The following is a 13,685-nucleotide window of genomic DNA, read 5'->3' on the forward strand; positions in this document are numbered from 1 at the left end:
TACGTGGACAAGTATGTGCGTAAGTTCTGTATATATCATTATTATTTTACAACTCATAGGAACTTAAAGAAAAAAAAAATGGTATACATACAAAACAGAAAGTAAACTATTTAAATGAAGTAATCGATTATTAGAAGTAATTGGATGAGCAACGAATATGGGATCTAATGTGAACTATTTGAATGAATTAACCGATAATTAGAATTTTTCAGATGAACGAGGAATATAAAGAACTAAATAAGTATGATAAAGTACAACAGTATACATAAAATTATTGTTACCTGAAAGAACGCAGCAGAAGTAGCAGTCAGAACTATTAGAAAACAGATTAAGAAATATTAAATAGCCTTAACTTTTTAATGCTGAAAAAATGAGTAGTACAAATTACATACCAAGAAGCAAAGATTAGTCACATAGAACAAAAAGCTGAATATAATGTGAAAACACGTTTTACCCAACTCAAAGCAAGTGCGAATTAAAGAAAGTGTGTAGCATACATTGAAGAAATGTACGCACGAAAGCAGAGTATATAGAATAAAATGTTAGTAGTTGCTGCTAAAATCTGAGTTGTCTGTGCAAGTAAACCCAGCACAGTAGTCATCATATAAATTACTAAAGAAAAGTAGGCTTCAATTAGCTAAATGAAGACAGAGGACAAACAATTAGCATAGAATTAGTATTGCTGCTGAAGAAGACTGTATTTACATAATGAGAAGAGTTTCGGCAGATAGAGAAGAATAAGCATGCACTACATATAAACTGTTGAATTTATCGGTTACGAGTATCTCCATATGAACTGCTATATTTATCAGTTACCTTTGAATCATGTACAGTCACGCTCTTAGGTAAGTTTCCATAATTTTCTTTCCGGAATCCATATTCATCGTAAGTTTCAGTTGGAATTCTGTAACACAATACGCAGGTACGCTAAGAAATAAGACACTAATATACTTAACTAACATTGACGATGTTTTCAGAAAACGTGGTAAGTCAAAACAACAAAAGTGATACTGAAAGGCTACAAGCGTAGTTACACGTAAATAAAGATAACTGCTAACTTAAACATGAAATGATGAAACACGACGGAATTAGTCATACAGCTGGATTCCAATGGTGATACAATATCTTAAGCTTCATCTTATATTGAAACTAACAAATTTTGATTGGAATTCTTCTCTTTTCTTTCTTCCTTATGTCCACAGTGATTTCATTAAGTTCAAACTTTGTTACTGCGGTAAGGAAATATCCTTGTCAGCTTCAATACTAATATTTATAGAAAGGTGATAAAGACTTACATTGCTTTGATGTAATTGCTGAACGAATAATCAGCATTAACCTACGATGTGTTGCAGCTTTATTTATCAAAATGTGTGGATAATAAAGAGAATCAACCTAGTACAAAAGAATATGAAGGTACACATTTACACTCTATAAATACTTTATGAAGAATGCGTAAAGTTTTGCTTTACTTAATTTTCTTCGAATTTGTGCTTTATACATATATACACTTCCATTAACAATGAAAAGAAAAACTATACATCAAAATTTTACATGTTTCAGCTCATACAACAAGCCATCTTTCAGAGACATTAAGAGCCTGACACAGTAAAAATAATACAAAATTTACCATTTTTTTCTTTTGCTTGTTTATTCATAAGTGAAAGGAGATAATGAAATGCAACTTACCACAATCATAGATAATGTTATTCTACAACAGAAAATATGAACCTGAAGATTTTTGAGTGTTGCCATCCATAGAAATTACAGTGTTGTCAGAATAACATTTCCCCCAAAATCTAATTTAAGGCAGCGACTAGAGGAACAAACTCAACTGCATTTGATTACGTATTATGTTGTCTTAGAATCCTGTGAATTACTTTTTAAATAATAGTTGTATTTAGTTTGTAATAAACGAAGTAGTTATAACATACATTTAAAAAGTAGTTCACAGGATACCAGAACAACATGATGTGTAATCAAATGCAGTTGGATTCGTTCCTCTAGTCGCTGCCTTAACTTAGATTTTTGTAGAACTGTTATTATGCCAACACCGTAATTTCTATGGATGGCAACACTGAAAAGTCTTCAGGTTTATACTTTCTGTTTTAGAATAACATTATCTATGATTGTGATAAGTTGCATTTCATTATTTCCTTTCACTTATGAAAAACAAGCCAAAAAAAAAAAGTAAATTTTGCATTATTTTTAATAAGTCAGGCTCTTAAATTAATGAATAAGGAGTTTAATATAAAGCGTATAAAGAAGAATTGATAGAAATAAACAAAAGTTAAGCTACTGTTTGCCTTTCTTGTTTGTCAATTTTACCTGATACGTTTTCCATTACCTTCTTTTCTACAGTACTTGAAAGACAATTCACGTTATAAGTTTATTTCGCATGAAACTCTGGAAACATTTATTTCTTTCTTATTTCTTTGATTTGACAATCAATATATCCTACTTTAATTAAGGTTGGTGTAAACGGACATGTTTTGTGGATAGATGTCATTACAGTCTTCGTATGTCTCTCATGTATTTTTCACCTTTCACGAAAATTTACGATTTCTCTTACAAATTTCAACCTACAGACTTCAAATTTTTAAAGAAGGAACTTCATAACCTATCGAAGGCAACAATCCATGCCGATTTTTTATTTAGAATTTTCTTCATTGTTGAGACAGTTCCATTGATAAAGGTTTGAATAACCATTTTAACAATCAAGCCATTTCAACAATGAAAAATGCTCTAAAAAAAGTACGGATTCTTGCATTTGGTATGTTATGAAGTTCCTCCTCTAAAAATTTGAAGTCTGTAGGTTGCAATTTGTAAAAAAAAAATCGTGAATTTTCGTGAAAGATAAAAAAAATACATGAGAGACATACGGAGACTGTAGTGACATCTATCGGCAAAACTTGTCTTTTTAACACAACCTTAACCTTAAATGTTGACGGTAGGAAAAAATCAAGAAAGAAAAACTCAAGTTTACATTAGATATTCATGTTATTGTCAAATTAACACTTGCTCACTTTCACTGCTTTAAAATAAAACTGTTTAAACAAGAAACCACAGGTTAAAAAAAAAAAAAAAAAAAAAGTTTGCGTAAATTATACTTCCAAAAATGTAACTTGTATTTTTTTAAACTGTTGTAATTGTAAATGAAGTCTATGCTATTTTTTTCTTCCTTTCTAACAAAGCAAATACAACAAAAATACAAGGATAGCATGCAACCCTACTACAATTTCAGTCAGAGTGAAAAATCTTACCGTAGCTGAGGTTTTCCATCCGACACTGAATCTCCCATTAGCTGAGCGAGCAACTCGCGAAGTCTCATACTTGAATGATTCTCAGGATTCTGTAATTCATTTAATAATAATAAATACTTGCTTTCAAGCTGGTAGTATTTGGCCTGCCAATCTGTAGCTTCTCTGAAATAAAATTGAAACCTGTAATCAAAGTTCATGGATACACGCAAGCACTCTATGTTTTCTTTGAATTATAAATGGCAATAAAGAGAGACATTTGTGTTCTTCTGCTATTCGAATATCCACCGGTTGATTATCAAGCACTCCTCTGACAGAAATTGGGGGGAGTAAAATATATATATGTAATTTCCTTAAATCTAAGTAAGGGGTAAACATGACATAATTTCTTTCCATTTTAAAAACAATTTTCTTTTCTTTCTTAAAAATACTTAGCAGCTAGATACTAATTACAGCAATTAACAGATTTAACACAAGTCACTTTTCACTTTACATACAGCGCAACTTCGTGACTAAAGCTGCTTTCTGTGCGTGTAGTCCCAGTTTCTCCAGTGAGGATGCTTGCCATGAATAGTAACCCGCGATGTACTACGGTTCCTACTTTCAACAACAATCCCATCTCATACAGATTCAATGCAGAACAATGAATTTCAATCAAGCATTGTGTAAAAGTTTTCCTTATCTTTTACCACAGTACTCGCAAAACCAAAATCCATATCAGTCATCTTTCTGACTTACAAGAGGAGCACACACCTTTAAAGTTGAACTAGTGACACTAGGAAACCATAATATATAATTTTCATCGCACATACATACAGGTAACACTTCTGACAAGTGAGTTTTATATCGTAGTATTATAGTAAAAATAATATTTCTAGTGATTAATTACATATTTGTGGCTTAAGTACATGGATCAGTAGTAAATCAAAGTGGTTTCAGTTACACTTCGTTTTGTTCATGGCCATTTATAAGTACAGAATAGCTTCGATGTATACAGTAGAACATTAACATAATATGCACAAGATCTTTGTTCGAACGCTTTATTTCAAGAAATGAATTAACAACAGACGTTTAAAGTCTAATAAATAGTTATTATTTACCTAATCAATTAGATGATAAAATATTTTCATAAATCAAAAGGATTACATTTAAGCTTAAGTGCCAATATTTCTTCAATTTATAATTACAAATGAGCATATTTAAAAACGAGGAACTGAGATAATTGTAACGGAAGATTTCAACTAATTCAGGAATGAAATATTTCAAATAGCTTTTAGAGTAGCGTAATTCAAACAAAAAGCAATCAACTGGTTTCACATTTTACAGCATAAATATTTTGCACTCTATTACACCCTACTTTAGCTTATTATTATAATTTCAAACTTAAACGGGAATTAACTCGCCCTTTTCCATATAACGATAACGTTGCACATATCAGTATGTATTTCAGATCAAGTAAGTACAAATATGAACTGAAGCACTTATCCAAACGCTGCTGAACGAATTACAGTACGCACTAACGCACATATGTTATAAGAGCAGAAGTACTTTTCCACTGCTGATGACGTTTTTCATGATACGTGGATAAATAATTCATAATTTCCTAATTTTCTGGATATTTATAATGGTATATTGAACAAATGTGCATAGAAAGCCGAAGCCCACTTGCATGATTCAGCGATCTAAAGTGCTACGCTGGCAACGTGTTACCCAACTAGGAGTTTAAAATATCGGATACAACCCGTACTAGTCACTCGGACCTCCTTCAATAGTAGGCACATCGTAACTTCCTTGCTACATACGAACTTAAAATATATCAATAAAAAAAATTGTATAGAGTAGAATCGTAAAATCATAAATTTTATTTCAGTTCAAAAAATAATGGATATTATGTGTTGCTCTTCTATTATTCCTTTTACAGCTCATCTCCCATTCTCTCATTTAGAATAAAAGGTATTAAACTGGGTTACTTAAATAAAAATAAATAAATAAATAAATAAAAGTGGATTCAATTAGGTCACTAAGCAATTATTATAAAAGCTATTTCCAAAACTGAGTAAAATGCCACTTTGATCTTGCGTGCCATTTTACGAGTACTGAAAATTAAAGTCACTTTATATCATAAATAAAAGGTAAAGACCACTGTACTAAACATTCTAGTTCCTTCTCTGTCTCCACCTTTTCCCATGTTTAAATGGGGTTGGTTTTCCACATCTTTAATTCTTTCCTTCCACTCCCCTATTTTCTGCATTCCCTCTCCATCAAATCATCTTATATTTTGTACTGGCATTTCATACTGGATTCTCCCACTTTCCTTTTAACTGCTACCTCCAGCTTTTCAATTCTCTTTCCCGCAGTCTTCGTTCCTTCGTTCTACATGTTCCAGCCATCTCAGCCTTCATTATTGAACCTTTTTAAAAGGGTTTCACTTTAACAGTGCCTCTTATATAATCATTCCAAATTCTATCCATCTTTGTCACACCACACATACATCGCTATTAGCACTCTCATCTCCACCACTTCTATATTTTCCTGAATCCTTGTGATTGCCCAAGTTTCAAGACTGTACATCATTGCCGGTCTAATTACCGTTTTACATGCACAACCTTTTAACCTTCAAGTTCCTTTCTTGTTAACACAGCATTCTGCTCATTCTTCTCCAGTTTAGGCAACCGCAGTGTATTCTATGTTAGGTTCTTGAATGTAGTATGCAATTCTCCATTTACGATACAAGATACTTAAATTTTAAGGTAGGTTGCAGCCTCTCTCCTTGTAGACGTAAGAAACTTCTGTCTTGTTTGCTGAGTATCATATATTCTGTCCTTGTTCTACTTATCCTCATGCCTCTCTATTTTAACGCTCTTCTCCATTCATACAATTCCTTTATATCCTAGGATATTTTGCATATAACGACGTCATCGGCGAACAGCATATTTCATAGTGCGCTATTTTGTCCCTCCCTCGCCAACATAACCATTACCAAACTGAACAAATATGGCCTGAGAACTGATCCCTGATGCACACAACTTCCACAGTGAAACCTTCTGTCATACCCACACTACTTCCCAGCTGGGTCTCTGCCTCCTCGTACATGTCCCTTATTTGCTATCCATATTTTTCAGAAACTTCCTTTTCTCTCATGCATCGCAATAGTTCTTGTCTGGAAACTCTGTCGTATTACTCTCTCAAGTCTATGAAAACGAGGTGCAACTCCACTTGCATTGCCCTATATCGTTCTATCAACTCCTTCAACGTAAAAAGCGCGTCAGCTGTTCTTCCTGGCATGAGACCAAACTGCTCCTCTACAACAATTGTCTCTTGTTGTTCCTTTTAACTATTCTTGACCAGATTTTCCAAGTATGAGACATTCATTTAATTCCCCTGTAATTTCCACAGTCTTTCCCATCACCTTTACCTTTATAAATTGGTACTACTTTTCCTCCGTTCATCCGGTACCTTCTCCTGCTTCCTGAAGTTTTTCATGAGATCCCATAACACATCTATTAATTTTTTCCCTAGGCTTCTCCAAACCTCTACCAGGATTTGATCAGCACCCATTGCTTCCCCCGCTGTACATGCTTTTAATTGCGTTTTCCACTTCTATCCTGCATATTCCTCCTCACTTTCTATTGGCACTGCATCTTCATATCTATTTCTCTCCGGTTCTCCTCATTTCGTAGCTTCTATTGCCATTATTCGTCTGTATCCGTCTTTCTTTTCTAGTTCTGCACAAGCGTCGTCTATAGTCTTTGCTTTTGGTATTGCCACAGTTATTTTAGCCTTCCTATTTGGTACCTTGTATGGCGGCTTGTCTTCCATCCTACATATTTCATTCCACCTTTCTTCCCCTCTTTCTTACACTTCATTGCCACTTTCACTTCTTCATTCCACTATCAAGTTTCCTTCCCTTGTGGTGTTCTTTACCTCATGTTCTCACCTGCGCTTCTTCTCCGTCTTTCCTCATGGTATGACTATTCAACTTTCATCATTGTTGTACATCTTCTAACAATTTTATTTGTTGCAGACCTTTTCCCTGAACGAGTTTCTTCTGCTTTTTCCTTTCAGTCTCCACCTTTTATCCTTTGCTCTCTCTGTCTTGTGTGCTTCATGATATGTTACCTAACACAAAAATGAATGGGTAATAATGAATAAAAACTAATGTTGAACTAATAACTGCATACAATAGAGCATATTGAATAATATTAAGATCGATTTTCAATAGCTGGGTGGATTTAAACCTGAGTTTGCACATAAAATTAACACGCGGGATACAGAGTACTAACGTCAGTTCTAAAATCTTGATAAGCATGTCTACTACAGCTATTCCAGTGAATCGTATACAGTGTCCGACAGGAAATGAAATGAAATCTTTCAGTTTTACGTCCCACGATTATGCCGGCTAGGTTAAAGGAGATGGTGATGATGAGAAATGAATTAAATGGTAGAATGAAGAATGTGGGAGGAAACGGGAGAACCCCGAGAAAACCCACGCACATGGTGTTTCTCCACCACAAAGTTCACTTGGCGTGAAAGGGAATCAAATCAGGGACTTCACGCACCAGAGGTGAATGCTCTACTACTGAACCACTGGGCCTCTAGTGTCCGATGGGATCAAGCTACCAAAGCAAAACTTTTTCCAACATAAAAAACGAAGTATTGTCAATCACTTGAAGTGTTCCAGTTTGTATTTCTAGAAGTCCTTCTTCCATCCTATTCCTCAACTAACTTGTTTCCTTGCTTGGAAAAGAATGAACCATAACCTGACATTTTATAAGAGTGCTAGAATCTTGAAAGGAAGAATAAAACAGTGAATCTTAAAAGAACATCACAAGTTCATCTTATTGGCTCGAACGATTTCCTATGTTCCGTATCACCTGAATAAAAATAAATAAATAATTTTCAAAGTTTAAATCTTCGTCATTCTAGTCAGGAGCAAAATCGGGGTTCCAGTCAATATCGGTTGATTGACTAGAGTTTCAGTATCAAGGCTATATCAGACAGGACATACTGCTTAAAGTGGCATCTGGACAAGTACTTGGGTCTGAATCTGAAGAAAGTACCACTCCTGCACACTGAACTCACGACGACGCGCACAAAAGAGGTAGGTCTTATGCTCAGTTGAAGCAGGATACATATTAAGCCTGGAAGTATAAAACCAAGTTTAGTGATTATTCATTACATACCTTAGCAACTTGTGTTCTCTCTCTCCTGCTTGTTGCTGGAGATAGTTTAATTCTAATATTTCCTGGTTTAAGAATTTATTTTGAGTTTCCAAAGCAGTTAAAGCATCGTTAATGCATTCATCATCATGAGACTTCGTTAATTCAGTTTGGACTTCTCGTGAACATTTTTTAATATTTACACCACATGAAGATGTCCCTGACTGCAATTCATGAACCTGATTTGTTAACTGAATTATGGCTTTATCCTTTGCCTGAAAGAAACAAAGAAATTTAGCTTTTATATGAGTCGATGCTATCTAATGTACGAAGCCAGTATATGCTGTAACAACATATAACTAAGTACGTACAAAAAACAAACAAACAAACAAAAACAAAAACAAAAACAAAACACACACACACACACACACACACATATATATATATATATATATATATATATATATATATATATATATATATATATATATATATATATATATATATATATATATATACTAGCTGAATATACCCATTCTTTGCATGGGGGCTGCATTTGCAAGTCAATGCCTGTGGGAGTATCATCATTCATTTCAGCGACTGCGAAAACTATGGATTTGACACTATCGGTCATTTTGGGCTATTTTTACATATCTCGGTATCCCTTCCCCCCTGACCGCATACAATGGCAGCTGAATTTGCAAGTTATCGCTAATGGAAGTGTCACCATTGATCTCAGCGACCGCGCAAACTATGGATTTCACACTAATATCGTTCATTTTGGATTACTTTTATATGTCTCGGTATTCCGCCTCTCCCCCCCCCCTTCCCGGTGACCCCCGGCCCGGAGCCGAATAGCTTGAATTTGAAAGTTAATGTGATCGGAGTTTCACCATTGATTTCTGCGACCGCGAAAACTATGGATTTTATACTAATACCGGTTATTTTGGGCTTTTTTTATACATCTCTTGGTATCCCCCCGCCGACCCCCGTCCCGCATACAATTGTAGCTAAATTTGCAAGTCATCGCTAATGTAAGTGTCACCATTGATCTCAGCGACCGCGAAAACTATGAATTCGACACTAATATCGGTCATTTTCTACTACTTTTACATGTCCCGGTAAACGCCCCCCAGTTCGAATTCTGACAAAGGCGTTTAACTCTGGTCTGGAGTCTGGACCAAGGTATTCGTGACTAAAATTTGGTAACTCTCAGGTCAATTTGTCTAGTTCCCAAGCCGGTTCCGGTAAACGCCCTCCCTGAGATCCCCCTGGTTCGAAATTTGAAAAAAAGGGCTTCGTCCTGATCTTGGGCCTGGGCCAAGGTACCCCTGACCAAAATTTGGTAACTCTCGGTCCACTCATCTGGTCCCCAGGCCGCACACAGACAGACAGACAAACACACAAACAAACTCCTTATTTTATTTATATTAGAAGATAGATTGATATAATCTAAAGTTGCTGTAATATAATTTTGTTCTATTGTTGAAAAAATAAATACTTCAATTTTAATTATTAATAGGAAGCAAAGTACCTCGCAAAGAGCTTGTATTAAACACACAAAAATGAAACAAAAATTTACGGTTTCGATAAATTCAAAAATAAAGTAGAGATTCTGTAAATAGCAAATAAATGTACAATTTTATGGTGTTCTTTGATGTCTTTGTCATTGCCCCCCAGTCTTCATATCTGCCACCCCTAATAAATCAGGCTGGCTACAAGTCTGGCTTACATGACGGTTTTGCTCGACTTCTGCTGGGATTGTCCCTCACTGCGCGCTGCATCTTGGACATCGAGATTGCCAGAATGAAAGCGACTGAACAAAAGAAACGTTGTTGTTTTTGATAACGTTTCTTGTCCAAAAACAGTACAAATTTCTTGACTGACTTGTGCAGCATTTGCGCTTTAATCGAAATAAAATTGTAAAATGTAGCGCAGTTTTGCGGAAAATTCACTCACCTTCACGCCGCAATACTTTACGCCTGACTATAAGAATCCCAATACTTTTTATACATCTACTAGCTTCGACTATCAGCTCTCGAATGACGTTGGCTTAATCCGCTGCGGCTCAGATACTATGAAATTTGGGACACTAATGGGATTTCGTGCACAGAAGGCTCACTACTTTCTAGACTACCTGATATAGAAGTCATCAGAAAAATGGATGAACCGTTTGAAATGAATTTTTGGATATAGTTATCAACAAACTTGACCTGGGTTCTCATCATCTATATATTAAAATGCTTGGTTTATATGTTTCTCTCCAAAGAAAAGTTTATGTGTTTGTCTTCAATCCTTTCGACAATAAGTTGAGTTGAGTTGATTTTGAGTTTAACGTCCCGTTCAGCAGCGAGGCTATATGAGACGTGGACCTACTGATTAACGTGGAATCCGAACCACATGAGCTCCCGCCCTTTCGACAATGAGATCTCGAAAGCCACAAAAGATAAAAATGTGCCTTTTCACTGGTCGATTCAAAATTTTGTGTAAAGTATCTAATTCTAATTGAATATTTAAAAAACATAGCCGTTATTTCTTTATTACATTTTTAGGGGTCACTGAAAGTGTTGAAATTTTAAATAAGCAAAGCATTATATCCTATGGGTTATATATATTCCAACACCACATAGTTGTATATATGGATTGCATGTCTCAGGCGTTTGATTCATGGACAAATGATAATGGAAACCAAAGATAAACTTTTCAACAGGCTAAGATGAATCTTTATTGCTTGGAGTGTTTTGCCCAATGAACACTATATACCACTGACATTATAATTAACTGTGTATGTAATGTATTTGCTTATTACATACTGCATGCAAGAAGAAAGAAAAGATTGATGATACATGAATTAGAAACTGCAACAGGAAGTAGGCTCAAATCTTGCAAACGGTGCGATATATTGAAAAACTCTCCCCTTTATGGTACCCCTTGCCAATTTTTATTAAGACGTCTTTCACTGGTGTCTGTAAAGGGACATGTACAGATGTTGTGAGGATTGTCAAGGAGATTGACGCTCATATGTGAATGATGCGCTGTGTAGAGAGCGCAGGTTCAGATAGTCTATCCATATATTAAACTGCTAGGTTTATATGTTTGTGACCAATCCTTTCGACAATGAGATCTCAAGAACCATAAGTGCCGTTTTCGCTGGTCGATTTCAAATTTTCTGTAGATTTGGCAGTCGTCGTTCAATTTTATTTTAAGAAAAATAAAAAAAAGAAACTTGTTTTTAATTTTCTATTCCACATTTTAAGAGTCGTTTTGATCATATTAGCTTAATATTGCCACTCGGACGTTAAAGTTGATACTCTTGTGAAAGGCAACCAGTAGAGGAGTTACGTATAGTGGGTTGATGTACATTTCAGGCGCTTTGATTTAATCTGAATGACAAAACCTATTGCAAACTGGCAACTTCGAAGGCTTGAGGACCCACAATGAAGCGCACTTGGATATAGGATTATAAGAAAAAAACATATTTGCATTTTGTATCATCTATCACTTGTCCAAGTTCACCACAAACTCACCCCAACATTCTATATATTAAAATACTACATTTATATGTTTCTGTATAGCAATTCACTCCCTTTGAGAGTCTTTCTGTCCTTTACTTGTGTCCGTAAAGGGACTTGGACAGATATAGTGAGAAGTGGGAAGAAGACTCACGCTCATATAAGAACTGTGCGCTGTGTAAAAAGCGCACGTTCAGCTAGTGTTACTTTAATTAAATTGCATATCCTAAAGGGAAAGCGGGAGCTAAAATTTATGCGAAAAATTGGGTGTCTCACGAACCTGTCAAGTTAGGGAGATAATACTCGGTATATAAACTCCTCATTAAAAAGAAAGGGAAACATATCCCAATGCTTTTCAACATTTCCATTTCAAGAGAAAATAAGGGGGAGGATCAATTTGAATATAAATAAAAATGAAAAGTAAGAATGTTCGATGGCCAACTTCCGCTAGATCACAATCATATGGGAAAACGGCTGAACAGTTTGAAATGAATTTTGTAACATAGTTCGTACCTACATGGGTTCCTGTCACCACGGCATGGCGCGTCCTCAGGTTGCGGATCGAGGAGAAGGCCTCTAGATATAGAGGTTAGCTGCGAATATACTGAATAAGCAGTCGCGGACAGACGACTAGGAGTGGTCCTCCAGCTTGGGGGTTTGGGTAAGGCTAACACCCTCACCCTGTAAAAAAAGGTACTTGTTCAGAAACATTCACAAAAGCCTCGGACAAGGACTGATAACTTGGCACGACATCAGCAAAAGAAAATGGACATGAGATTTGGAACATGGAATATTAGAAGTCTTTATAGGGCAGGCGCGTTAAAATCTGTAACTAGTGAGTTAGAGAAATACAGGATGGACTTAGTAGGAGTTCAGGAAGTTAGGTGGGAAGGAAATGGATCTGAGAATTCCGGAAATTTTACGTTCTTTTACGGGGAAGGAAATAAAAATCACCAGTTAGGAACAGGGTTTTTCGTTCACAAACGAATATTACCAGCAATTAAACGGGTTGAATTTGTTACTGACAGACTTTCTTTTATTACTCTTAAGGGACGGTGGTGTGATATTATTGTTTTAAATGTACATGCTCCAACTGAAGATAAGGGTGACGATATAAAAGATAGTTTTTACGAAGAAGTGGAACGGATATTTGACCAACTCCCGCGATACCATATGAAGATTCTATTAGGGGATTTCAATGCGAAGGTAGGACGAGAGGATATTTTCAAACCGATTATAGGGAACGAAAGTTTGCATAAGGAAAGTAATGACAACGGTGTTAGACTCGTGAACTTTGCAACATCCAAAAACCTAATCGTGAAGAGTACAAAATTCCCACATCGCGACGTTCATAAATACACTTGGACATCACCAGACGGAAAAACACATAATCAAATTGATCACGTTTTAGTAGATAGAAGAAGACAATCTAGCATAATTGACGTCCGGTCGTTTAGAGGGGCTGATTGTGACACTGATCACTACCTGGTAGCAGCGATAATACGGGAGAGATTATCGTTGAATAAATGTAATCCTCAATGTCCGAAAACGGAGAGATTTAATTTAAAGAAATTAGAAGAGAGCCAGGTAAGAGAGGAATACCAGATTGAAGTTTCGAATAGATTCTCGGTTTTAGAAGACTCGGAGTGCACTAGTGTTGAGGATACTTGGATTGAAATTAGAGATAGCATTAAAAGTTCAGCAATAGAAAAATTGGGACACGCGGAAATACGTAGGAATAAACCATGGTTCGACCA

At 35.6% G+C, this 13,685-nt stretch overlaps 1 protein-coding gene across 4 annotated transcripts in view; it reads right to left on the reverse strand.

Annotated features, from left to right (window-relative positions):
* Window positions 1-13,685, reverse strand: part of LOC145687997 (TBC1 domain family member 2B-like) — a 99,359-nt gene that overhangs the window by 37,923 nt on the left and 47,751 nt on the right. For all 4 annotated transcript variants that reach the window (XM_081761655.1, XM_081761656.1, XM_081761652.1 and 1 more), the window contains exons 8-10: window positions 8,441-8,691; window positions 3,261-3,422; window positions 817-904 (exon numbers count right to left, since the gene is read on the reverse strand). In XM_081761655.1, the coding sequence (XP_081617781.1) occupies window positions 817-904; window positions 3,261-3,422; window positions 8,441-8,691 (501 nt within the window). The remainder of the gene's footprint in view (window positions 1-816; window positions 905-3,260; window positions 3,423-8,440; window positions 8,692-13,685) is intronic.

The sequence above is a fragment of the Thermobia domestica genome, chromosome 6 (assembly GCF_964235325.1).
Source record: "Thermobia domestica chromosome 6, izTheDome1.hap1.1, whole genome shotgun sequence".
In the NCBI taxonomy this organism is placed as follows: domain Eukaryota; kingdom Metazoa; phylum Arthropoda; class Insecta; order Zygentoma; family Lepismatidae; genus Thermobia; species Thermobia domestica.